At 40.5% G+C, this 27,781-nt stretch overlaps 2 protein-coding genes across 4 annotated transcripts in view; both read left to right on the top strand.

Annotated features, from left to right (window-relative positions):
- The first annotated feature begins 381 nt into the window (after window positions 1-381).
- Window positions 382-26,535, top strand: SPDL1 (spindle apparatus coiled-coil protein 1). 3 transcript variants are annotated; one of them, XM_002710369.5, is made up of 12 exons: window positions 382-914; window positions 6,226-6,407; window positions 7,973-8,149; window positions 8,605-8,799; window positions 9,726-9,875; window positions 9,965-10,063; window positions 10,149-10,259; window positions 12,848-12,988; window positions 18,095-18,198; window positions 18,788-18,975; window positions 22,254-22,596; window positions 25,617-26,535. In XM_002710369.5, the coding sequence occupies exons 2-12, from the start codon at window positions 6,249-6,251 to the stop codon at window positions 25,762-25,764; spliced, it is 1,815 nt and encodes a 604-aa protein (XP_002710415.2). In that variant the 5' UTR covers window positions 382-914; window positions 6,226-6,248; the 3' UTR covers window positions 25,765-26,535. The 3 variants fall into 3 exon arrangements, with proteins under 3 accessions (XP_002710415.2, XP_051699547.2, XP_017196736.3); XM_051843587.2 differs by lacking the exon at window positions 25,617-26,535 and having other exon boundaries at window positions 22,254-22,918; XM_017341247.3 differs by lacking the exon at window positions 25,617-26,535 and having other exon boundaries at window positions 692-827; window positions 22,254-22,919.
- DOCK2 (dedicator of cytokinesis 2) overlaps window positions 22,460-27,781 on the top strand; it is a 464,436-nt gene continuing 459,114 nt past the window's right edge. The window contains exon 1 of the mRNA XM_051843586.2: window positions 22,460-22,596. Coding sequence (XP_051699546.1) covers window positions 22,563-22,596 — 34 coding nt within the window. The 5' untranslated portion in view covers window positions 22,460-22,562. The remainder of the gene's footprint in view (window positions 22,597-27,781) is intronic.

Genomic DNA, 27,781 nt, shown 5'->3' on the forward strand with positions numbered 1-27,781 from the left:
AAGTGGGAGAGAAACTGTGGATTCAACAGCACAACACGCCCATTTATGGTTACTAGGGCTCAGTGGCGCTAACTGCAGACTATCACTCGTTCTGCTTAAATTTAATAGAACGCGAGTTTACAAAAGATTATTTAAACACACGTGCACGTGAGAGCTTGGACTTTAGATTCAAACTGCCTTAGTTCCGAGAGTTCCACCACTTCTCGCACCTCCCTGTCAAAGCACTACTCTTCCCGGGGCTTTGTACCAGAGAGCCACTAACATTCCTCCTAAGGCGGCCGGCGGGTTTGCGTGAGGTAATCCGTGTGGCACTCGGCAGCATCTGTCACCCTGCGCTACGACGGGAGCGTAGCTCCGTCGCAGGATGCTTCCGGGCACTGTCACTCGGACTCTGATTCTGGAACTTGCGAGCCACTCGGCGGGGAAGAGCCCTTCGGAACACCGCGGCCAATCCCCGCGCGGCTAGGGCGTACGAGGCCGGTACAGTTGTGCCAACGGGGATTCCCTGTCGCCACATGCGTCCTCCAGAAGGCACTGTTGCACAACCGAAACAAAACTCCAAGGCACAGCAACTAAAAGCAGACACCTAGAAGCGACCGCAACTCAGCAAAGCTACCGACTCCGTAGTCTGCTCTGCGCCTGCGCCACACCCGCGGCGCTCCACTTGCGCCTGCGCAGTCACTCTGTTGGGCGTGTCTCCGTCTTTTCGCGCGGCTTGGGCGGAACGTCTCGTGAGAAGTGGGAGTTCTCGCGGGAACTTCATTCAAAAAGCCCTGGCGCTTACCCGAGCGCTAGTAGAGTGAATGGCCGGCGTCTTTCTTGCAAAGGTAGGGTTGGAATCAAGAATCGGGAGGCCTAAGCTCGCCTCCCGAGCCGCGTGCGGCCGCAGCCACGGGAAAAGAGTGAGGAGAGAGGTAAGGGCAGGGCCCTGGTGGGAGGTGGGCGCAGAGAGGTGCGGTGCGCAGGCAGTGAGCAGGCCCTCGGGAAACCGGGGTCTGGGTGTCCGTCTTGCCTGCCATCTGCGTTCTCAGAAACCGCACTCCGAGCCTGGCTCAGCCTGCCGTCGGACCGCCTCGCCGCCCTCGGGGCTTCTGGATAAATACGGAGAGCTAGGTCTTTGGGGGTGGGGGGGCCCGCAGAGTAACAGCCCGCGGATTTGCCCGGTCAGCAACCCTAGCCACTGGCCGCTGTGAAAGCCCCAGCTGAGAACTGCTAAACGCACACCGGATCTCAAGGATAGGACCCAGAGAGCATTCGTTACTCTTCAGACTATTAATCTTTATGACGAGTACGTGTTGAAATAGTACTTTGTACTGAGCTAAGTAAAAATGTAAAGTTTCACCTCTTTATTTTCCTTTTAATGCCATTCCTAGAAAATTTAAAACCACAAATGTGGTTCACATTATGTGCCTGTTGGACAGATTCTGCCTTCATTGTTTTCCATCCATTACCTGATTTAATCTCCTCAACAACCCTTTTCCTAGGTGTTATTGTCCTTGTTCTGTTGATGATACAATAAGACATTAAATAACCTGCCCGGGTTAATGCAGCATGTGAGTGGTGGAGATTGAGTAAGAACTCAGGCTGGTTGGTTCCCACCCAGAGCTCTGGTCCACTAAATGCTTTGTGTTTGCTGTTTTGAGAGGCAAGGCAGAAGCGTGGTCCGAGCACCTGGCTTTGGAGCTGGACTCTACTTCGCATCTCACTTACCACTTAGTAGCTGATGCCCATGGGCAGACAGTGGTTCAGGCAAGGGTGGTAGCATAAGAGGCGGTAAGAAACAGCCAGATTCTGCATATATTTTAAGGGTAATGCCGGTATGACTTTCTGATACAGGGCGTGTAGCATTGCGAAAAGGAGTCAAACACGCCAAGGCTCTGGGCCTGAGCGACCTATAGAACGGCGCCGGCCGGCGCCGCGGCTCACTAGGCTAATCCTCCGCCTTGCGGCGCTGGCACACCAGGTTCTAGTCCCGGTCGGGGCGCCGGATTCTGTCCCGGTTGCCCCTCTTCCGGGCCAGCTCTCTGCTGTGGCCAGGGAGTGCAGTGGAGGATGGCCCAGGTGCTTGGGCCCTGCACCCCATGGGAGACCAGGAGAAGCACCTGGCTCCTGCCTTCAGATCAGCGCGGTGCGCCGGCCGGAGCGCGCCGGCCATTGGAGGGTGAACCAACGGGCAAAAGGAAGACCTTTCTCTGTCTCTCTCTCCCACTGTCCACTCTGCCTGTCCAAAAAAAAAAAAAATTAAATAAAATAAAAATTTAAAACGGAGCTGCCTTCAGCTGACACACTGATGTAAACAAAGTTTTGGAAAGAAAAACAGGAATTCACAGTTTGAACATGAAAAATGTCAGGTAGTGTCTCCACATAATGGGAATTCCAGCAGATCTTTTGAATGAATCATAACGTTTTTGACTTCTTTGTATATTCCTAACTGGGATGTCTTAAAGTTAATTCTGTTTTTTTCTTTAGTAGATGCAGATGACAATATTTACTTGGGCTTATCAAGAGAATTAAATGAAATAATGTCTTTGAGGCTGTAGATATGATAAATGGTAAATCCTTAAGAAATTTAAGTTATTACCAATGCAGCAGTTAACTGGCTCCATCATGTATGAGCTTTGTAAAGTTTTTTGATTTTAGCACAGTAACTGCCAGCCCCTGATAACCTAGGACACCTTTTATTCTTCTCTTGAAACCTGTGTTTTCTCTTTCTTTATTCTCTATTAAGGATCCTACTTCCCAGTTTACTGATAAATTGAAGCAGTTAGAAGGGCATTTTCACAGATTCCCCCCACTACCTGTCTACCTGCTTCTCAGCATCAGTTCTCATACTTTTCTCCCCCCCTCTTTTTTTTTAAACTTATTTATTTATCTTATAGGATAAGAATGAGAGAGAGAGATCTGTCAGCTGGTTTACTCCCCAAATGGTGGCAAGAGCTAGGACTGGGCCAGGCTGAAGCCAGGAGCCTGGGATCCATCTAGCTATTAGACAAGGGTGGCGGGGGCCCAAGTGCTTAGGCCACCTTCTGCTGCCTTCCCAGGTACATTATCAGAGAGATAGATGGGGAGCAGAATAGTGGGGACTGAATCCAGCACTCCAGTGTGGGATGCCAGGGTCACAGGTGAGGGATTCACTGACAGAGCAGATGTAATGTTCATGCTTCTTTTGAAAAAGTCTCTGCAGGTTAGACTGTATCTTCTTTATTCAGGGACATCATTGTAGCAGATCTCTGGTGTCTTCTCTCCTGGATTTAGCCCATGGCATACAAATGTACTGTTGTTATTTTTTTCCATTTTAATAAACAACAAATCATTGCCACTATTTCCCGTTCTACTTACTACTGTGTTTATCTGCTGTCTGTGCAGCACACCTGTGCTTGTCATGTGTTTGTTTCCCGCTTTTTCTCTCTCAAATCCATTCTAGTCAAGCTTCCCCCCCCCCATCTCTGCATCAGAACTGCTCCCATAAATCAAAGCTAGTGGCCAATTCTTTCTTAGTTGATGTAGCCCCAGCATTTGGCATGATTGATTACCCCCACCTACTTAGTACAGTTTGCTTACTGGCTTCCAGAACAAACCATGCTCTTGTTTTCTCTCCGCCTCACTGGTCACTCCTGAGTATACTTTCCTGGCTTCTTCCCCACTGTATAACAGGTTTCAGTGCTGGGCCCCTTTCTCTTTAATTATGCTCATGCTCTATTGATAGTCTCAGGACTTAACGCTGATGGTTTCCAAATTTCTGTCTCCAGTCCAGACCTCTCTCCCACTCATATATCCAACTTGATATTTTTCATGTTCAAACTGTGAATTCCTGTTTTTCTTTCCAAAACTTTGTTTACATCAGTGTGTCAGCTGAAGGCAGCTCCATTCTATAGGTCGCTCAGGCCCAGAGCCTTGGTGTGTTTGACTCCTTTTTGCAATGCTACATACCCTGTATCAGAAAGTCATACTGGCATTACCCTTAAAATATATGCAGAATCTGGCTGTTTCTTACCACCTCTTATGCTACCACCCTTGTCTGAACCACTGTCTGCCATGGTCTCTCTGCTTCCAACTGTGTTCCCCTCCTCACTGGTCAAAACAACAGCAAAAATGATCCTTTTAAGTTGTATCAGATCTTCTGCTCCAGATTTTAGAATGGCTTCCCACTTTATCTGGAGTAGAAGCCATGTTTCTTAACACTGGCATTATTGGCACAGAGACACCCCCCGCCCTCCGCCCTGCCTTCTCTCTACTATGTCTAACCTGATTTCTGTGTTGTTTACTCCTTGTATTTGTTTTCTACCTTAGGGCTTCCCCTCTGTCTAGAACTTGCTAAATAGCGGCATGGCTGATTCTCTCTTTCTTGGACTCCTGTTTGTGCCACTCATCTCTTATTCCAAGCTCCCTTTTTTCTCTTCTACTTTTGTTTCTATTTCCACTTTCTGTTGTATTTAGTTATACTGTAATAGTCATCTCACAGTATCTTTGGGAGATTGGTTCCAGAACTTGGGCCATCTTCTACTGCTTTCCCAGACCATAGCAGAGAGCTGGATCAGAAGTGGAGCAACTGAGACTGGAACTGGTGCCCATATAGGATGACGGCACTGCAGGCAGCAGTTTCACCTGCTACACCACAGCTCTGCCCCCCCACCTTTTTTTTTTTTAAGATCTATTTGAAGTGCCAGTGCAGTAGTATAGCAGGTAAAGCCATCACCTGCCGTGCTGATATCCCGTATGGCACCTGTTTGAGACCTGGCTCCTCCACTTCTGATTCTGCTCTCTGCTATGGCCTGGGAAGGCAGTAGAAGATGTCCCAAGTCTTTGTGCCCCTGCACCTGCATGGGTGACCAGGAAGAAACTCCTGGCTTTGGATCAGCCCAGCTCTGACAGTTGCGACCATTTGGGGAGTGAACCAGTGGATAGATCTCTCTACCTCTGCCTCTCTGTAAATCTGTCTTCCAAAAAAAAAAATACATCTTTAAAAAAAATTTTATTTATTTGAAAGACAGAGTTAGAGAGAGAGCACACTTCCATCCGCCATCTGCTAGTTCACTCCTCAAATGGCTGCAACGGGAGCTGAGTCGATCTGAAGCCAGGAGCTAGAAGTTTTTTCTGGGTCTCCCACATAGGTGCAGGGGCCCAAGCACTTGGACTTGCCCAGGTACATTCGCAGGGAGCTGGATCAGAAATGGAGCAGCTGGGACTCAAACAGGTGTTCGTATGGGGTGCCAGCACTGCATGGGGCAGCTGTACCCACTACAACACAGAGCTGGCTCCTTTCTAGATATTTTTAATCTGCAGTTAATTGGATCTGAGGATACAGAAACCTGTAGAGAGGGTGGACTATGTCCACTGTTTTCCTGGAATGTGAGTTTCATGAAGGGGGAGGGAGGTTTGGTGTGGTGTGGTTTGGTCTGTCCTGGTTTGGTCTGGTCCATTGTGTCTGATGAATCTGCTGTGACCAGCATGGAGCCTAGCACATTCAAGAAATGCTTGCGTGCCTGGCAGCCTGACCACATCGACTTAAGCCGTGGGGAAACACCTTAGCAAGGATGCTGGTCTTTCTAGGTAGAACTGTTTATGAGTTTGGCTTCAGAGGCTGGGGCCAACTAGGGAAGGATGATGACTGAGGCTGAGATAGAGTGGAATGTTTTGTATATATTATGTTTGTAAAGTCCTTGATTGAACATCTAGGATAAAAGCCGTGTCCTCTAATTGCTCTGTACGTGGCTTCTATTCTGCATGATCATGTATAACTAGGATACTAGTGAGTGTGTTTGCAGGAAAGCAAATTGAATGAGTTCAGGAAGTTAACATTGTTGTGAAAGATCAGACATGATATTCCCTGGGTTAATTGTGAACCTTTTTTAAGGCGACCTTTTTGTATTTTAAATAACAGTCAAGCTACTGACAAGATTTCTTTCATTGTTTTCTTGACTTTGATGACATGGGTACTGATAGCATTTTGAGACCAATTCTACCTTGACATTTAAGAAACCCTAGCACACAACTGAAAGTTTCCCGACAGTGAATTTCTTAGAGGCAAAATTAAATCTATTGTTTTCTGGTTTTTTTGATCTCAAATCAACTAACAAAATTATAAGAATAGTTCCTGCTCTTAGAACAAGAATGCAAATTTGACCACTTAACAATTCAGAAAGAAAATCTCAAAACTATGTTTTGACATGGTTGTATGGGGTTTTCTTGTTTAAGCTTAAGTAGTTTTATTTCCTCTATTTACAGTAGGCTAAAAACAGGAAAAGAACATGGAGGCAGATGTAATTGCCGATCTTCGAAGCAAACTCAAAGAAGTTGAAAGTGAACGACTGAAAGCCGCACAGTATGGTTTACAACTACTGGAGAGCCAAAGTGAACTGCAGAATCAGTTGGAGAAATGTCGAAATGAAATGATGACCATGACTGAGGTAGGACTCTGCTGTTATGTTTGCCAGGATATGCTTTGCTGTTGAACATTTGTCCAGCAGTTATTATTTATTTTCTGAAAACTTTAGATCTTGTTCTCACTCCTGTCCCTGTTAACAGAGAGTGAAATAAATGAGCACCTGATATTGGTTCCAACCAATGCATTCGGAGGTTGAAAATCAAGTTACAGGGGCCAGCGCTATGGTTTAGTAGGTGAAGCTGCCGCCTGCAGTGCCAGCATCCCAGATGAGTGCCAGTTGGAGTCCCGGCTGCTCCACTTCTGATCCAGCTCTGTGCTGTGGCCTGGGAAAGCAGTGGAAGATGGCCCAAGTCCTCGGGCCCCTGCGCCCACGTGGCTACTGGCTGCAGATCGGCACAGCTTTGACCCTTGCAGCCATTTGGGGAGTGAACCAGCAGATGGAAGATTTCTCTCTCTCTGCCTCTGCCTCTCTATAACTCTGCCTTTCAAATAAATAAATAAATCTTAAAAAAAAAAAAAAAAAAGAAAGCAAATCAAGTTATGGTCTCTCTACTTACCATATTTTACTCTACTTACCACAAGACTTTGTTTTGTCTGCACTCTTCATTAGTGACCTCACTTGTTTCAGAGCTCTAAATATCATCGGAATTCCCTCAAGATGATGATATATTAAGCCCTTATTTCTCCCCTGAAGTGTAGGTTCATGTATTCAACTGTCAGCAAATGGACATCTTAAAATTAACATATACAGATGGAATGCTTGATTTCACCTACTAATGAACGTTCACTAAAACTTTTCTTATTTAGGGAATGTAATAACGATTCTTCCAGTTGCTTGAACCAGAAATTTAGGAGCGTTGCTTAGTATTTTTCTTTCCCGTGCTTCTCATTTTAATCCATCAACAAATTCTGAGAACTTGACCTATGAAACATCTATTTGTGCTACTCTAGTTCAGCCTGCTATCTTCTCTTCTTGGGCTATTATAACCGGCTTTTTTTTTTTTTTTTTTAAGATTTATTTATTTATTTGAAAGAGTTACACAGAGAATGAGAGGGGGAGAGAGAGAGAGGTCTTCCATCCGCCTGTTCACTCCCCAATTATTTATTTTCCAGCCATTCAGTTAAATGGCTAGTTTTGATCAGCAGGAGATGAAGGACACTACTATGACAGTTGATATTTGAGCCAAAGCAAGGACCTTTATAGGCAGGCTTTGAAACTTGTCATTGTGAAGTTTGATGTGGATTTTGGAATCTAGAGATTATTCCTGGGGCTGGCTGCTTGAACCCCCTTTACTACTTTCTGGGGGCTGGCTGCTTGGACCCCAGAAACCACAGGTTGGGAAGTGATAGCACCAACCTTTCCTGGACTAGTGTCTGTAGTGACTTCAGCTTGAGTGTTTTGAGACAGCTGTAGCCTCAGAGTACACCTTAGGAATTTAAGACTGATGAGCTACAGAGTTATTCCAGCGTTTAGCATGTGATTGTTACTTGGAAAACAGAGAATGTGTGAAACAGGAATGAAACACTTAAAGGTGAGAACTGATTTTGTGTAATGGCTTTCAGTAAATTTTTTGTGATTGTTTTCAGAGTTATGAACAAGAAAAATACACTCTTCAGCGAGAAGTTGAGCTCAAGAGTCGAATGTTAGAAAGTCTGAGTTGTGAATGTGAAGCTATTAAACAGCAACAAAAAATGCAGCTGGAGCAATTAGAAGAACAGCTAAGCAGAAGCCATGGACAGGAAGTGAACGAACTAAAGGATAAGGTTTGGATTCTGTGTATTTCAGAGAATAATATAGTGTGTTCCTGCAGCCATCTATAAACTTTAGCTGAAGTTTTTTTTTTAAGTACCAGCTATGTGAAATAGCCAAGAACAAGGTTTCCATTATCTTACTGTTGGGAAGTGATAACCCTGAACAACAGTTTACCTGCGGAGCTTGCATAGTTAATGTACTAACACATGACTATTTAATTTTGGTAGCTAGATTCTAAGGGACACAAGCTATCCTGGTTACCTGTATGGAGTATTCCTGTGGGTATCAAACATAGTCTTTAACTGTGTTAAAAGATGCTTAGTCTTTGCCAAGTAGGAAACCCTGGTAGTCTAATCATAAAATAAGTTTGTGTCAGTCAGTGATATTTTTCAGGGAAAAAAAGGCCTTTTGATTTATAACATTGAAATTTATTTATTTATTTATTTATTTATTTTTTTTGCTTTAGTTAGAAAAACTGAAAGCAGAATTAGATGAAGCAAGGCTTAGTGAAAAGCAGCTGAAACACAAAGTAGATCATCAGAAGGAACTCCTGTCCTGTAAGTCAGAGGAGATACGGGTCATGTCTGAGCGTGTGCATGAGAGCATGTCTTCCGAGATGCTGGCTCTTCAGATTGAGCTGACGGAAATGGAAAGTGTGAAGGTAATTTTTAGGGCATGGGTCTTGCTTATGGCACTTTGTTGTTCTCATTTTTCTGCATGTTTTGCAGTAACTGTTAGGAGCTAGTTTGAAGGCTAAAATATTTCCTGACCTTTGACCACACAATACTTTACAGTTTTCAGGTGAATTACTTCATTCATAATACAGCTTTAGGTTCCATGATTACGTAAGGCAGACTTTATCTTTAGGTTGATGAATCCTCTGGAACAATTTAGAGGCACACTCATTCTAGTTTGTGTCATAGAGACCCAATATAGAATATTGGTGCAGTGGCAGTTTACATGGATGTGAATGTAGCGTTTTCTTTCTTTTTTTTTTTTTTTTTTAAGATTTATTTATTTATTTGAAAGTCAGAGTTACGCAGAGAGAGAGAGAAGAGAGGTTTTCCATCTGCTGTATCACTCCCCAATTGGCCGCAATGGCTAGAGCTGTGCCAATCTGAAGCCAAGAGCCAGGAGCTTGTTTCAGGTCTCCCATGTGGGTGCAGGGGCCCAACAACTTGAGCCATCTTCCACTGCTTTCCCAGGCTATAGCAGAGAACTGGATTGGATATGGAGCAGCTGGGACTCGAACCGGCGCCCATATGGGATGTCAGCACTGCAGGCAGTGGCTTTACCCGCTACACTACAGTGCTGGCCTCTGAATGTAGGTTCTGCATTTCAGAGTAAGAGTAGTTAAAAGTTATAACCTTAAATTCATAGTAAAAATAGATTAGATAGGACCCTCCTGTTTGATTCTCTAATGAAAACTTTAGTAATTAAGACAATTTTAAATATGCCCCAACAACCTTTGACCAGTTGTTTAGTTTTAGTTTTGGGTGTGAATGATCACCGATAGATCATTCTGAGCAGCCGTTAAGTGAAAGATGATGTAAGAGTGTTTTTCCTTTTTCAATTCCTGTTGAGTAGACCACCCTCAAAGAAGAAGTGAATGAACTACAATACAGAGAGGAACAACTGGAGCGCCTTACTGCTAATTTAATGCGCCAGGTGGACCGGCTTAAAGAAGAAAAAGAGGAGCGAGAAAAGGAAGCTGTTTCTTACTATAACGCCTTAGAGGTATTTGGATTATGGTAATATCTTTTCCAATTTTTAAGTCGTTTCCTTGCTAACCGAGTCTTAGCGAAATCGTTTTCTTTTAATCTTAGAAAGCTCGTGTAGCCAATCAAGACCTTCAGGTGCAGTTGAACCAGGCGCTTCAGCAAGCCTTGGATCCCAATAGTAAAGGCAACTCTCTGTTTGCAGAGGTACTTCCAAGTATTCTAAAGATTAAATGGACTAAATGGCGTTTTGTTGACTACCAGTGTGAATCAGTGTGCTGATATTTTCTAGGTGGAAGATCGAAGGGCAGCCATGGAACGTCAGTTTATCAGCATGAAAGTCAAGTACCAGTCACTAAAGAAGCAGAATGCCTTTAATAGGGAACAGATGCAAAGAATGAAGGTTGGAAGTCTCATTCTCAGTGATTGATTAAAGCCGTTTTATGTTAGCATTACATCACAGATATGTCAAAGAAACCATCGTTTCCTTCAGAGTGTGTTTAGTCATTCTACAGCTGCATTACTTTTTAAAGAAAAGTATATTTAAAGATCCTTTTATATATTTTAAGAAGAGCAGCTTTGGAATAAAGATTTAGTAGTAGAATGTTTAGCAACTACTGATTGTTTTCATCGTTCCTCACCAGCCTTGCCAGGGAGGTGTAAATCATTCTTTATGGAGTGGAGATTTAAAAAAATGAAAAAGCTTTTATTTCTGGCTCTTGGCTTGGTGTCTTTCTGAACACAGTCCTAGGGTTCCTACTTGCACTAAAACTACCTCTCCTCTTCTCTCATGAAGGCTTGTTATAGAATGACATTTGAATTTTGGGGGTCCCTTTTCCTTAACAGCACTCAAGTCATGCATGTGGGCCCTTAGAATTGTCCTGGAGTTAAAATGTAATAAAATATTTTTGTAGTGCTTGGCAAATGAATAAATGCTTACTAACAATAGTTGTAGGTCTTGTTTCTAAGGATTTTCAGACTGTGATGCCTGGTTGCATGAGACTCCTTTATCTGGGAATGATTTCTCTATAAAATTCCTCACGTTTGCTCTTTGTTTTCTTGCAGTATTTGTTTGGCTCCTACTCTTAATCTTCCAGTGTTCCTTGATGTCCCCTACTAGCTTTAGAAACTAACAGCATTCTGGATTTTCCTGGGTTAAATGCCTAGCCTCTATCCTGAAGCAGGAACAGAAAGGATATTCCTTCAAGTGTTAAAAGCTGCCTTTCTTCTTTGTCAGTGTACCTGTAACCTTGTGTCTTTGTTTGCTTTACTCAAAACTTTCTTTAAGCTAATTAACACTTTTCAGAACTATGGGAACTTCCAAAAGCAGCTTTGGAGTCTAGATATTTCCTCCTGATGCAGGTGGAGTTGTAACTAGATAGTCAAAAAAATTAAAAGATATTGTGGATTGCCTTAGTATCCTTCAATTGCCTTTTTCCTGTATGGTCCGTCTTTTTCATTTGTGATTGAGGAGTTTAATAATTCCTTTCACTTAATTAAAGTTAATGAAATTTTTTTAAAAATCCCATGAGATTCTTAAGAGAATCCGTGTTTATGATGACTAAGAAATGTGCAGCTTCTGCCAGGCTTACTTACCAGTTAAGTGATGTGCTTCCAGACTACAGCCATGGTGCTCAATTTTATGTTTCACAAAACTACAAAGATATTCATCATTTGTAATAATCAAAGTGGGTTGGACTTACTCCTAAGGGTAAAGCTAAAAACTTGCCCTGGGACTCCAAATCCCATTAAGTTGGCAGGTAGTAATGCCATCTTACTAAAGTGATCAGTTTAAGTTCATAACTGATCATAAAGATAGGAATAAGTGTCAAAGGGAGCACATAAATAAGACCAGTGTCTGCTAATAGTAATTGATAGAATTAAAAAGAGAGAATGATCCAACATGGGAAGTGGGATACTCAGCAGACTCATAGAATGACAAATGCCCTAAACAGCACTCTGGCCTCAGAATGAGCCCTTAAGGCATTCGGATATGGCTAAAAAGCCCATGAGAGCATTTCAGGCATGGAAAGCCAAGACACTGTGGCAAAAAATGACCTGCATGGAAGATCTCTCTGAGTGAGATCCCGGTGGAAAGGGGCCATCAAAGAAGGAGGTACTTTTCTCTGAAGAGAAGAGAGAACTTCCACTTTGATTATGGCCTTGTCTGAATAAGGTCGGAGTTTGTGGACTCAAGAGGCTTCCATAGCCTTGGCAGCTCATGACAAGAGCCTAAGAGTGTCAATTGTTAAATCAACAGGAGTCACTGTGCACTTGATCCCCATGTAGGACCTTTGTCCTTAATGTGCTGTACTATGAGAATTAGTAGTAAAACTAGTCTTCAAACAGTACTTTTTACTTTGTGTGTCTGTGTGGGTGCAAACTGTTGAAATCTTTACTTAGTGTATAGTTGATCTTCTGTATCTAAAGATAATTAAAAATGGATCTTGATGAAAAATGGGATGGGAGAGGGAGTAGGAGGTGGGATGGTTTGCAGGTGGGAGGGCGGATATAGGAGGAAGAACCACTATAATCCAAAAGTTGTACTTACGAAATTTATGTTTATACTCCTTGGGATACCTGCATCCCCATTATCATGTGGGCTTGAGTTCTGGCTTTGTTTCTGGTTCTTCCCTGGAAGGCAGCAGATGATGACTGAGGTATTTGGATCCCTGCCACCCAGGTAGGAAACTAGTGAGTTCTGGGCACCTGTGTTGGGCCTACCCTAGCCTTGGCTGGCCTTTGGGAAGTGAACCAGCAGGTGGAAAAAATCTCTTTGTCTCTGCCTTTCAAATAAAATGAAATAAATTTAAAAAATACTCAAAAGTTCCTGTAACAACTTACTGCTATATATATTTTCAAATCATTAGACTAGAAATAGCTAATTATTTTCATTTCCAAAATGAGTTAAAAAATAACAACATATAAATTATACCAGTAGTATGATTATCAGAATATTAATTATTTTTGGGTGGGATTTTGTGTTTCTAGTTACAAATCGCTACACTGCTACAGATGAAAGGATCTCAAACTGAATTTGAGCAGCAGGAACGGTTGTTTGCCATGTTGGAGCAGAAGAATGGTGAAATAAAACATCTTTTAGGTGAAATTAGAAATCTGGAGAAATTTAAGGTATATGTTTACATTTTTAAAATACAGCCGAATTTTAATTATATAATTATATATAATTAATATCTCAGTATTTCTAAGTGAAATAGACTTTTTATTATGTTATTAACTTTTGGTTTCAGCTTGACCCAATATTTTGAGTATTTTTTGCTCCCAATCACTTTTTGCTTCATGATATTTTTGACTTTTGCTTCTTTTAGTAGAGGCAAGCCAATCTATTCCATTTTTGTTGCTTTTCTATCATTATTTTGAGTACCCACATATTTAGTATACAATTGAATGATCTTGAACATACATATACCCTCTGGTAATTACCACGCAGATCATGGTGTGATATGCCATACTCATAGTTCTAGCACCACAGAAAATCTCTCATGTTTCTTAAGAGTCTCCTAACTTGATAGTAACATTGCATATATAAATACTGTTGAACTGGGGCAGGCCTTGGACATGGCAGTTAAGATGCCCGCATCTCATATCAGAGTGTCTGAGTTTGAGTCTCTACTCTACTTCCAGTCCAGCTTCCTGCTAATCTTGGGAACCCTCAAATGATGGTTCAAGTACTTGGGTCCCTGCCACCTATGTGGGAGACCAGATAGAGTTCTGGGCTCTGGGCTTTGGTCTTGCCCACCCAGCCTTCATTGTTGTGGGCCTTTGGGGTGTGAACCAGTAGATGGAAAATCTCTTTCTGTCTATCTGTCCCTTTCTCTCTGTCACTCTACTTTTCAAATAAGTAAATAAAGAATTAAAAAAAAAAATTCCTGTGAACTTCATATAAATCAAATCATTTAATGTATACTCTTGTTTGTGTCTTTCATTCAACCTCATGTCAGTGATTTCTTCTAATTGTTTTTATCAGTAGTTGATTTTTTAAAAAAGATTTAATTTTTTGAAAGAGTTACACAGAGAGAGAGAGGTCTTCCATTCGCTGGTTCACTCCCCAATTGGCCGCAACGGCTGGAGCTGCACAGATCCGGAGCCAGGAGCCAGGAGCTTCCTCCGGATCTTCCCACGCAGGTGTAGAGACCCAAGCACTTGGGCCATCGTCTGCTTTTCCAGGCCCTAGCAGAGAGCTGGATCGGATGTGGAGCAGCTAGGACTTGAACCAGTGCCCATACGGGATGCTGGCACTGCAGGCAGTGGCTTTACCCACTACATCACAGTGCTGGCCCCAGTAGTTGATTATTTTTCAGTAGCTTATACCTCCATTTTGTAATGGAGATTTGTAACTGTGTTCAAACATTGTGTAGCTACTGAAACTTATAGTAGACATTCTTAATAAACTCTAAATGTGTTTTAATTTGAAATCAATTCAGACTTCCACAAAAGTTGTTGGTATTTCTTTACATCTTTTACACAGGTTCCCTAATTGTCAATTTGCTTGATTACTTTGTGTTTATGTTGTGTTTTCTTAAACATTTCAGAGTAAGTTGCAAACTACACATCCATTTGCTTCTAAGTACTTAAGTGTTAATGAAGACAGTTCTCTTACATAACCCCACTACACTGATCAAAGCCAGGAAAATGAATGTTGATAAAAATTGAATACTATTAACTAAACTGCTTTTTACGTTTTACCAGTTACACTAATATCCTTTATAGCATATTGAAGAGTGAAGCTGGTTAGTTACCTGGTACATTGTCCTTTATTTGGGATATTTCTGATGTGTTTTGATTCAGCTGTGTAATTTTGATGAGAAACTACAGGAATAACATATTATTCTCAAGTGCATCACACTAGATGATACAGGATGTCTGTGTCTGTGCCATTATTGTAGCTACTAGCCTTAATCATTGGGTTAAATTTATATCTTCAAAAAAAAAAAATTTATATCTTCCAGATCTGTAAAGTTATAATTTCTCCCTTTACAATTAATATCTTGTGAAGAAATACTTTGAGACTAAGTAAATTCTATTTTCCCTAGTACTTGAATGTGCATTCTTGTCTAAAAAATATAAATATTGTGATAATAGTTATTCCATCATTCTTTCTGCATTTATTAGTTGAATTCTAAAGATTGGAAAAAAATCTTTTTCTTTCCTTTTCATTTATTTATATCAGTGCAGCTTCTTTGATACCTGTTTTATCCTCTACATTCTCATCTATTACTTTATTTACGCTAATACTCAAATTATCCCAGTAGGAGCACTTACTTCTCTAGCACACGATTCTTTGAGCAATTCCTAGTTATCTGGAGCATTAAGATATTCCTGGAATTAGCATTTTTCCAAGGAGCACTGGTTTCTTTTCATGGAGAATGGTATTTAGAAACCAAGATCTGGACACTAGACATGCTTATTACTATTGTAGTGTCATTGCTTCTATATTCTATCAGCAGACAGAACTGAGAGTAAGTGTGTATATTTTTATGTGTGTGTGTGTATGCCTGTAGTATGTACATAAATATATGTGTGTACACACAAATACTTTATACTATTAATTACAATTTGAATCTAACCCTATGGTATTTATTTCTGACAGTAAGAAACATAACTCTTATTGTCCTCAGTGCATTCGCTTATTTACTCAATCATAGAAAGCACGTAATGTTGGAGCTACTAACCTGCTAACTAGAGTTCAGGATTCATTTGCAGTTCTTTGTGCTCTTGCCTGGGGGTACATAGTCAGAATGCTGTGTTCAAAAGTTCCTTGGACTATTTGGACTCTTCTTTTCCCTCCTCCTGGCATAAGGGTGTGTCATTCATAGGAATTACAAGTAGGTTTGTTTGTGTTTCTATTCCATTTTGTTGTCCTCCTATGCATATTGAACTTCTTTACCTACTTAAGTATGCAAAACACTGGTATTGTTTTTAAAGTCAGAGCTGTAAAAGACATGTTCTCAAAGATGTATTCATGTCCCCATGGACTAGCTCATGCTAATCTTAGCATCCTTACCCTGTTTCTACCCCTCATCTTTGTACCCTTGAAAATAGCCAATTTCATCTGTTTCAAGTTTATTCATTTTGTTTCTTTGTGTAAAAATGAGCAGCCCTTGTGTGTATGTATGTTTTATCTCTTTTTTTAACAAAATATAGTATGTTATAGTCTTTTGCACTCTCCCCTCCAATTTTTTTTTTCATTTACAGAATAACCTGGAAATCACTTCATCTCAGTTGATACCCAACTTTGATGAAATCTTCTCATTCTTGTTTATAGCCTTAAAGGATTCCGTTGTGTGGGTGTATTTTTATTCACTGATTTCCTGTGTCTGCATTTGTGTTGTCTTCCATTCCAGACTGTGCTGTAAAGCACATCCTGAGTACATACCTGTTTTTTTACTGTGGTCACTATATGTTCGGAGTTAATGCTACAGTGGGAGTGCTGAGGCAGAAGTAAATGGGGAGCTAGTACTGTGGCGTAGTGGGTAGAGCTGCCATTTGCTGTGCTGGCATCCCATATGAGCACCAGTTCAAATCCAGGCTGTTTCACTTCCGATCCAGCTCCCTGCTATAGCCTAGGAAAGCAGTAGAAGATGGCCTAGATGTTTGGACCCCTGCACCCATGTGCAGGAGACCAGGAAGAAGCTCCTGGCTCCTAGCTTTTGGGTTGGCTCAGCTCAGGTCGTTACGGCCACCTGGGGAGTGAACCAGCTGGTGGAAGACCTCTCTCCTCCCCCTACCTCTCTGTAACTCTGCGTTTAAAATAAATAAATAAATATGTCTTGTTAAAAAGAAATGGGTGTGTAATTTTATTACATATTTCCCAACTTCTTCCCATGACTTGTACAAGTGTGCATTCCCACCTGCAATGAATCACAGTGGCTGTTGCTCCAGTGCCACCTGTGCAATGTGATATCTTTTTAATATTTGCCAGTCTGATGGATGAGAAAAGATGTTTGAGCATAGTGTTAATCTGCATTCTTCTAAGTGAGGTAGAACATGTTTCCATATACTGATTTATTTGCCTGTACATGTGTGTCTATGTATAGAAGAATTTACTCTTATTTTCTACTAGAACTTGCATGGTTTCACTTTTTAAATTTGGAGTTCTGGTCTCCATTGAAATTTACTATGTATGATGTGAGTTATAAATCAAATTATATCATTTTTTCCAAATAACTAGCCAGTTATCCCAGCACCACTTATTAAAAAGTTCACTTGGTCCCCAGTGCTTTGAGATGTTACCCTTATATATTCAGTTTCTACACATCCTTGAGTCTGTTTCCAGATTTGTTTGTTCTAGTCCATTAGTCTACCTGTCTGTGCATCACTGCCACACTGTTCTCATTATAGAGGCTTTGTAGTATATTTTGTCTAGTAGGGCACAGCTTTTCTCTTTCAGTATCATCCTGGCAATTCTCAAATGTTTCATTTTCCCTGCCTAGCACTATAAAGCTTGCTAATATTTTTATTTGAATCGCATTATATTTATACATTTTTAAATTAATTTAGGGAGCATTGGTCTCCTCTCAACCTTTTGATGAACTAAAGTGTCTAAATGACAGATTTTTTAGAATATTGATAACCTTATAGACCTCTAAATCATGACATTTGTATCACAAAAAGTTAAGTGTATGTAACTTTATTTATGTCCCTTATAAGAACTGTTGAAAGGAATGCAGTTTTGGTTAAATTTTCAGAATGTTGGTTGGCAGGCATATGTAGTCCACTAGTGGACTCAGCATTATACTTTGTTGAAAATATAACTTTTTTAAACCAAGGAGTTTTCTGTCTAATTTTTGGAATTGTTTGCAAGTTTTTAAGCAGACTTACTATCTTTTCTCCTAGAGAAATGTATAAAAATTTCCATTAGAATCTCAGAAGAGATTTCAGGATCTCTTTATCATATTTTTCAGTTTTATGGCTTGGATGTAAAGCCATGAATTTAGCCCACGAGCATTTATTTCCTCCATTCTAGAAGCCAAGAGAGGGAAACATAGGATATAGGTATGTGAGAGGCACAGACTTTGAAGTCAGGTCTGATTCAGAGTCTCTCTGAAGAGAGGAGTGCTCATTCTCAGAGCTACTGCAGACAGTAAATGAGTTAAATGGTTCCTTCATGTAGTGCCTGCCAAATGTATATATTTAATAAGTAGTGGCTGCTGTTATTAATAAATGTATGCTAGTCTAATTTGTTATTTAAATAATGGTGATTTTTGTTCTTTTTAGAATTTATATGAAAGTATGGAATCTAAGCCTCCAGTCAACTCTGGTGTTGTGGAAGATGATACCTATTATACAGAGTTACTTCAGCTGAAGCTTGATAACTTAAAGTAAGTAGATGAGTGGATGGAAAGGTGGAGAAAGAACCCTATTCTGCTTGTAATAGCTAGTATTAGTGACTACAAACTTTTGTTTTGAAGTGATCAAAAGAAAATTCCAGAAAAGAAAAGCAATTAAAAAATCTATGCAAAATACATGAGTTTTATGCAAGAGTTAATTACTACTGATCATTGAAGAAAAAATAGTTTAAATAAATTGAATGTTTTTATTTCTTTGAGTTTTTACTTTTCGACCTATAAATGAAGAGAACTTAAATATTGAAAATGTTCTTATAATCCAAATTTTTTAAAAATAAGTATCACATCATTTAAAAGTTAAAGGAATTTATTTCTGTCTGAATAGATTTGAAAAAAAGTATTTTGTCCATTTCCTTTAAAGAATGGATGAGATTTTTGTTTTTAGAGGGAAGTACTATTGTTGAGACTTGTCCCAATTGTTTATTATTTCTTTGTGATTAAAAAACCCAGAAAAATGTATTTTTAACTGCATTGAAATAACTATACAATAAAAAATTTATTCTATAATATGTATTTATATTCTATTTTAATATTCCTCGGTTTTCATTTTTCATTATTGCAGCAAAGAAAATGAAAGTACCAAAGGTGAATTGTCCATACAGCGAATGAAAGCATTATTTGAGAGCCAGCGGGCTCTGGATATTGAGCGAAAACTTTTTGCAAATGAAAGATGCCTCCAGCTTTCAGAAAGTGAAAATATGAAGCTTAGAGCTAAAGTTGATGAATTAAAACTGAAATATGAACCTGAAGGTATGTAGGCTCATCTATTTTTATCTTTTAAATCATGAGGAAGTCTGAGAAATTGTATCAGTGTTGTTTTTCTTATTAGAGCTTTATGCAAATCCCATTGCAAGCTAATTTGTGGTTATGCATCTGCAGTTAATAAAGCACATTCATTGCTGCAAAATGTATAGGAAAATCCGAAGAGAACTGGATACTTGGTATTGACAAATATGTGTTCTTTTTGGAGATGGAAATTCATACTATCTAGTAGAAATGTAATATGGTAGACTTCCCCACTTAAGATTGAAGCACCTGTGTCATACCAGAGAGTTTCATTTTATTGAAGCAGCTGATGTTTGAGAGCTGCATGGTTAGGACTGTTTGTAGGAAAACCTAAAATAATGAGGACTTAAGTATTTTTTCCTCCCCCAATGGAGGTCTGGAGGAGACACTCCACAGTGTCAGGGTTCAGGCTCCTTGTGCATTCTTGGTCTGCTGCTTTCCCACTGAGCCAAGTGCACACTGTGTGGCCTCACCTGCCTCAGCAAAGCCTGAGAAATGGCAGTCTTGATTCGCAGGGGCCATATCCCACTAAATGTTGAGAATTCTATTACTAAGGAAGAACTGTAGGACAGATACAAGGTAGCAAATAGCAAATCTAATCTTTTTTCTTTTTTAAATATTTATTTTCATTTCCTTGAAAGAATGTTAGAGAAAGAGAGATTGATCAATCTTCCATTGCTGTTCATTTCCTGAATGCTCGCAATAGCCAGAGCCAGGCCAGGCTGAAGCCAAGAGTCTGGAAATCCATCTTAGTCTCCTGTATGGGTGGCAGGGGCTCAAGCACCTTGAGCCATCTTCCGCTGCCTCCTGGGGTGCATTAACAGGAAATTGGATCAGAAGCATGGAGTAACCAAGACTCAAACCAGCACTAATTGATTGCACCACAACACCTGCCCTATGGCTATTCTTGGTAGACTAGCCCTTCTATATAGAAGTCTTAACTGTACAACTCTGCATCTTTTTCACTATAAAGAGTGAGTTTACTGTAAATAAATTAAAAAGAAAAAAAAAAGCAAATACAAAAAAGTGTAAGAATGTGAAGATTCTAACCTTCACCCTTCAAAAAAAATGTTGTTACGTGTTTGAAGTTAAGGATTCTCAACCAGCTTTCACCCCTGAATTGTTCCTACACCTACCTCTGTCTCATTACTGTATCAGGGGACTGCAGTGATTCTAACAATAGTGGCGAGGTGTTGATCATCTGAAGGTTTTTACATGGTTTTACAAGGCTTCTCTTTCTCTTTTCCTTTTCTCTTCCCTGATTCAGACTGGCTCCTCTGATTAAGAGTGATCCATTTTGAATTTCAAAGTTCAAGAGACAGGAGGAGGGGGAGGGTAGCAAGTCAAGATGTTGTGGGTTTCAAAGGAGCAGTACAAGAAGAAGAGGAGATAATGATCTGAAAGCAACAGTGTGGATTAGGAATACCAACCCCTTCTGCCTCCTTCACTAACATTTTGATTTTGAAAATGAAAGGCACACTAATGCGGAGGTGGGGAAAGGATATTAGAGCAGTTCATTAAGTGACTGACTGTGACCTGTGTTGAAGACAGTTATGTTAGACCATGAGGACAGAAAGCTTTTGCAGGTGTCTGTGGTGGGGTGATGTGTTTAGACTGCAGCTATACCCATCACTGAGATAGTGAGATTCTGAATATATTTTATAGATGGAGCTAATAGGCACAAATTACCAATATTCAGAGTGGTTGGCCTGTTCTTTCTGTTGAATCCTTATGACACACAATACTGAGTGAAATGTGTGCTTCTGAACCTCATTTTACAGGTTTAAGAAAATGGAGCTCAAAGAAGGTTCAGTACTTTGGCAAGGTCATGTAGCGGCTAAGTGCTAGTACTAGAATTTGAGGGGCCTACATTGTGTCGTAGCAGTTAAAGCCACTGCCTACAACACCAGCATCCCGTATGTGTGCTGGTTCATATCCTAGCTGCTCTACTTCCGATCCAGCTCTTTACTAATGGCCCGGGAAAAGCACTGAAAGATGGCCCAAGTGCTTAGGCCCCTATAACGCTTGTGGGAGACCCAGAAGAAGCTCCTGGCTTCAGCCTGGGCCAGCCCTAGCTGTTGCAAACATTTGGGGACTGAATCAGTGGCTAGAAGATCTCTCACTCTTTCTCTCTCTGTCTCTCCCTCTCTCTATAACTCCAACTTTGAAATAAATAAATAAACTTTTTTTTTTTTGACAGGCAGAGTGGACAGAGAGAGAGAAAGGTCTTCCTTTGCCATTGGTTCACCCTCCAATGCCTCCGCGGCCGGCGCGCTGCAGCCAGCGCACCGCGCTGATCCGATGGCAGGAACCAGGTACTTCTCCTGGTCTCCCATGGGGTGCAGGGCCCAAGCACTTGGGCCATCCTCCACTGCACTCCCTGGCCACAGCAGAGAGCTGGCCTGGAAGAGGGGCAACCGCGACAGAATCTGGCACCCCGACCGGGACTAGAACCTGGTGTGCCGGCGCCACAAGGCAGAGGATTAGCCTAGTGAGCCGTGGCACTGGCCTAAATAAACTTCTTTTAAGAAAATAGAATTTGAATGTGGACTCCTTGATTGCAACGATCCTCAACATCGTATGAGCTGAGATATTCGCTTCCTCTATGGTTTTTATCCAAACACCAGAAGAGACCATTTTAAGTGTTCATTCCTAGAACCAATATATTGAGTTTCCATTGAAAAGTTTATATCCAAATAAACTTTAAAAGATACAGTTAATGGAGTTCATGAAAAAGAACAGATAAGATAAAAACAATATGTTTTAATAAAGATATGAGTGGATTTTAAGAGAACGGATAAAAGGACAAAAGTATACGGGACCTGCCTGTGATGTAGCAGGTTAAGCCCGTGGGTGTGATACCAGCATCCTGTATGAGTGCCAGTTTGAGTCCTGTCTGCTCCGCTTCCCATCCTGTTCTGTGCTAAAGCACCTTGGAAAGCAACAAAAGATGACTGCAAAAATAAATCCCTGCCACCCACGTGGGAGACATGGAAGGAGTTCCTCACAACTGGTTTCAAACTGGCCCGGCACTGGCTGTTGCAGTGGACCAGTAAATGGAAGATCTCTTTCTGTCTCTCTCCTTGTCTCTCTGTAACTCTGCCTCTCAAATGAATAAGTCTTTAAAATATATATATACATATATATATTTATAACTAATTCTGCTTTCTTATATTGATTATGCCATTGTATTCAGTCATTGACTGGATTTCTTCCTTTTTTTTAATGGTTTTTAATCTCAGAGAAAATTGAAGTGCCTGTACTCAAGAAGCGACGTGAAGTGCTGCCTGTGGATATAACTGCCACTAAAGATGTCTGTGCCAGCAGTGCTGTTGGGGAAGAATCCTGTGGATTACCACCTCAGAAAGAGGAGACTCAGTGCTGGCCCAGCAATTTAGAAGATAACAACTTGAAGTTAGAAAAGCCAGTTTATACAAACCCGCCAGTAGTCAGTCTTTCTCCTCACAAAAATCTACCCATGGAGATGCAGCCAAAGAAGGAAAAGAAGTGTGTGAAACTCGTAGGAATTCCAGCTGACCCTGAAGCCTCCGATGAAAGAAGTGGGAACAACCCTGGTTCTCCCAGGTCAGTATCCTCTTTCCTTCAAGGCCACCAGCAGACCTGTCCATCCCTCCTCTCCCGCTGCATGAACTACGCTGTCTGTTTCTTTATCTGTTTCCTTAGTATTGCGTGTAGTGTTATTACACAGTTTCATCTGCCTGCCTTCAGCTTTTCCAGATTTTTAAGAAAGACTAAAATGATTGCAAGGGCTAAAGACTCCTGAATAAGCGAATTGTTTTAAATAGTTATACTTTTCTGTTTCATAAAACAGAAATAATCAGTCTTACCACATCTCTGGATGTCGTCAATTTGAGTAAATGTACTGTTATTTTTCTCCTGGTTCAAGAGTAGCCATGAAAGGAAAATTGACTTTCCTTCTCATAGGGCTTTCTAGTATAAAAAAGTTCAACCTTCTAGAAAACTTAGGTGCAATTGTTTATGGCTTTTGAAGTTGTTTATCCTGAACCTTCGAGAATGGGTTTTGATGCCTGTTTTGACATTTTTAAATATCAAAGCTAATTAATTTTCATGTTTTCCTAAAACTTCAAAGCCTCCAGTTTCAGCATAATTGAATTTACAACTAAAAGAGGAAGTGGCAGATGTGTGTCTGAAGGAATTTATGTACCTAGGGCCTTGTCCTTTAAAAAAAAATGATAATAATAGAGGTCAGAAGGTAAGAGGAGGTGAGTGGAGGGAAAGGTAGGTAACAGTGGCTGTGGCTGGAGTTCTGGATGTGCGTAGCAGGACAAGAATGGAGTGAAAACAGAAGTGGATGAGGACGATGGAGAAGGTAACAAAAAGATGAAGTGTATCTGCATGCAATGCATTGATAGATACATCTAAAATAAGTATCCGTAGGTGTTTAAAATGTAAGCATGTTGATGGGACAATGGCTAGCGTAGCTTATATGCTATGAAATGAACTGCTAGGTGCTGCTAGGGCTCTGTCTGTCTTTGAAAGAGGGTGTTGTGACTTCCACAGTCACTGGAGGGAGTGCATGGGAAAAAAAAAAAAAAAGAAAGAGGGTGTAGACAATGACATTTTACTAACTGATGTGTATTTGAGTTGAAATCCTGAGACATAGCTTCCCCTTATGCAAAGACTTCCTTGTATGCTTTTGTCTGGCTTCTCTTCAAGTCTTCACTTCTACCAAATGTAGTGCTCAACAGTGTAAGTATTTCAGCAACCTTAGCTGCTGTTATAGGAAGAATAGTTTGTTCCTTCATTTCTTGAGCTTGTATGTAATGTCGTAACCTGAAAGTCATGCCAAATAAAAGCTTGATATCTAAAGGAATAAGTAGCTTCCAGTAGATGATATCTGATGCCTACACATGTTCCGCATGGTTGTGAAATGTGATTTGCTGGTTAAGTGTGCTTGACCACTGTCTGTTTCTGGAGGGGGATTTCCAGAATTGAGCCATGCACACCTTGCTATCTGTGTTGTCTTCATTTCTTTCTTTGCTGTGTTTTCTTTTTGGCTTGGTAAAAATTACTTGTGCAAATATATGTAGCTAACTGCTCGCCCAAATAGCAAGTTGGAAATTTTTTATCTGCTAGTTAAACAAAAACAAATAAAATACCACAAAACATTTGTTTTTGTGTCTATATGTGTGAGTCTATCTGCTGACTTAAGACGTTGCCAACCTCTTGTTTTCTGCATGCTTCACTTAAACATGCAATGCAAAGATAATTGTGTAAATAAATTTGGGTTTTATTAGGTACTTTACTGTTGCATGCTTTATAAATTTAATTGATTTCTTGCTATAAAGAATACTTACATGCCTTTTAAAATATCTCTCCACTATTTGTTTTTTCCTTAATTATTATCCTGCCAGTTGAAACTCAATTTGAGGTGTTTGGTGTGTGCGTGTTTTATTTATTTATTTATTTTAAAATATTTTTGTGGGGCTGGTGCTGTGGTTCAGTGGGTTAATGCCCTGGCCTGAAGTGCCAGTGTCCCATGTGGGCACTGGTTCGAGTCCTGGCTTTTCCACTTCCTATCCAGCTCTCTGCTATGGCCTGGGAAGGCAGTGGAGAATGGCCTGAGTCCTTGGGCCCCTACACCCACGTGGGAGACCCGGAGGAAGCTCCTGGCTCCTGGCTTCGGATTGGTGCAGCTCTGTCCATTGTGGCCAATTGGCAAGTGAATCATCGGATGGAAGACTTCTCTCCCTCTCCCTTCCTCCCTTCCTCCCCCGCTCCCTCCCTACCTCCCTCTCTCTGCCGCTCCTCGCTCTGTGTAACTCTGACTTTCAAATAAATAAACTTAAAAAAAATATATTATTTTATTTGAGAGGCAGAGTTACAGACAGAGGGAGATACAGAGACAGAGAGTCTTCCATCCACTGGTTCACTCCCCAAATGGTCAAAATGATCAGGGCTGCACCAGTCCAAAGCCAGGAGCCAGGAGCTTCTTCTGGGTCTCCCATGCAGGTGCAGGGGCCCAAGCATTGGGGCCATCCTCCACTGCTTTCCCAGGCTCATTAGCAGGGAGCTGGTTTGGAAGTGGAGCAGCTGGAACTTGAACCAGTGCCCATATAGGACGCCGGTGCTGCAGGCTTGGGCATTAACCCACTGCACCACAGTACCGGCCCCATGTGAGTGTGTGTTTTAATGCGAGAAATAGATATCTATTCATGCAACCCTGGATTCTGTGTTGTTTTGATCTTGTGCTTAGCCTTTTGTCCATCAGAGTAACATTAAAATATTGCTGTAGCATTTTAATTTTTGAGTCAGGAATGCTGGTCACGACAGATGACATTTCGTATTTTAATTCTTTAATTAAGGTTTGCTATGGTTTTATTTTAACCAGTCTTCCAGATGTTCTTTAGACATTTACAAAATTAAGTTTAAAAAAGTTCAGTTACAGAATCAATGACTTAATATTCTTAATGGTATTGGAGTCAACTATTAATGTTTTGTTACTCTGTATACAAAAAAAAAAAATCAGTATGCCTCATAGGAGACCCATTACACTAAGGGTTTATTTATTTAATTTTCCGTAACTACATTTGAATTCAGAGTGGATGCTTTAATGCCTGTAGGTTAGCTGCTGAATCAAGGCTTCAGACAGAAGTTAAAGAAGGGAAAGACACTACAAGCAAATTGGAAAAGGAATCCTGTAAGAAACCACACCCCATTCTTTACGTGTCCTCCAAGTCCACTCCAGAGACCCAGTGCCCTCAGCAATAAAGACGTGTCCTTAATACGAGCAAGGTGCTTGCCCGGAGCTTACTGTGATTAAGATGGGCTTAAATTGCCATTATCTGAAAGGTGCCACTTGCTGGGTTATATCCATCTACCCACTGAGCCAGGGCTCTGCATTTTCATGCTTCCTTGACTGAGTGTTCCAAATTGGGTTGTGATTCTAACCCAAGTGATGGCACCACGTGGAGCTTTTGTGGACCACAGTGAATAAACCATTAACTGAAGGAAGATGTTAGAATTGATATAAATCTGTGTTGCATTTTGTTTGTTTTTTTTTTTTTTTTAGTGATATAAACACTTAAGTGACCTACCTTGAGAGCCAAATGTCTCAAATGAGAATACTGAAATCATTATATTTTTCTCTGTACTTTTTTATGAATTTAGTTTTCCACTGCATTGTAAAAATGGGAAGTTAAAAAAATATTGTTAGTGGATTTTGTCAGTGTTTAAAGCACCTATGTTCATCTTTGTATTCATATACATAATTTAAATTTTGTGACATAAGCCTATGAAACAAGTAGTTTTAAAATTTAAAATAAAATTGCAATGTTTTCTTCCCTTGTATTTTCTTAAACTGTGTAGATAACAGTTATCAAAAGGGAGTAAAGGGGTTAGAAAAACTCCTGAAATTCTTAATTCCCTGATTCATAAAATTTTATATACTTATGTATATTATAATTTATATATATAATTATATGTATATATGTTTCATGAAAATATAGTCTAAACTTTCCAAATAAAGGTTTTTAAAAATTATAATGGTTATAGGCTGGTCTATAACTTAATTTTGTACATATTCTATAGGTGGTGAAATTGGTTCTTCAGAGAAACAGAATCAATAGTTTGTGTGTGTATGTATTAAATACACACTCACTATCAGGGGACAGGGAGAGAAACTTGTTTCAAGAAATGGCTCATGTGATTATGAGGCCAAGTCAAAATCTACAAGGTAGGCTGGCAGATTGAAGACCCCAGGGAAGAGACAAGCCAGCAGTTCAAATGCAAAGGCCATCTGCTTTAAATTCCCCTTTTGCTTGGGGAAGGTCAACTGCCCTCTATCCAGGACTTCAGCTGATTAGATGAGGTCCATCCACATTAGGCAGTGCAATCTGCTTTACTCAAAGTCCACTGATTAAAATGCTAACATTATGTAAAACATCCTCACCGAGGCAAGTGCTTGGGCCCTGCACCCCATGGGAGACCAGGAGAAGCACCTGGCTCCTGCCTTCGGATCAGGGCGGTGCGCCGGCCGCGGTGGCCATTGGAGGGTGAACCAACGGCAAAGGAAGACCTTTCTCTTTGTCTCTCTCTCACTGTCCACTCTGCCTGTCAAAAAAAAAATCCTCACAGAAACACCCTAATGTTTGAGCACATACATAGCTGCATGCTGTGGCCTAGCCAAGTAGATGCAAAATTATCCATCACAATGGGCATCTTTTCTATTAGACAAGTCTATTTAAATATATTAGGTAACAGGAAATTGGCTCTCACATCTAAATATATCAAATAATAAACTTGGATTGTTTTAATTGCTGTAAAAAACATTTCTTGGGAAATTAGAATATTTATATTAAATAATGTCTTGCAAAAAGAATTAATGGAAGGCACTAGAGAGAAAACTTATTAAATTATATGGATTTATTAAATACTAGATTAAGTTTATTTAAATAACTTTAGTTTGTAAGATTTCTTAGGAAATTAGGATATTTATATTAAATAATATCTCTTGCAAAAAGAATTAACAGAAGGCATTAGAAAGCAAATAATAATTTCTACCCGATGATAATATCAAATAGATGACGCTATTCGTACTGGGTATTGGAGAATACTGATTATTTCTTCCAACACTGAGTTCTTACCATGAGATGTAGGAAGGGTACAGAAGTAAGCCGTCAGGGCTTACAGGTTAGTAGACCTGTGTAAGTGAATGGGTAGTGGCAGTGGTGGTATTACTAGGACAGGTATCTATCACTTGATTAAGTCTAATGTGCGCTCTTCTGAG

This window comes from Oryctolagus cuniculus, chromosome 6 (assembly GCF_964237555.1).
Source record: "Oryctolagus cuniculus chromosome 6, mOryCun1.1, whole genome shotgun sequence".
NCBI lineage: Eukaryota > Metazoa > Chordata > Mammalia > Lagomorpha > Leporidae > Oryctolagus > Oryctolagus cuniculus.

Coding starts and splice junctions, on each gene's coding strand:
- SPDL1 (XM_051843587.2), top strand. CDS start 6,249: ATGGAGGCAGATGTAATTGCCGATCTTCGAAGCAAACTCAAAGAAGTT. Junction 10,260..12,847: donor AACAGATGCAAAGAATGAAG/GTTGGAAGTCTC, acceptor TTGTGTTTCTAG/TTACAAATCGCTACACTGCT. Junction 18,199..18,787: donor CTGAAGCTTGATAACTTAAA/GTAAGTAGATGA, acceptor TCATTATTGCAG/CAAAGAAAATGAAAGTACCA.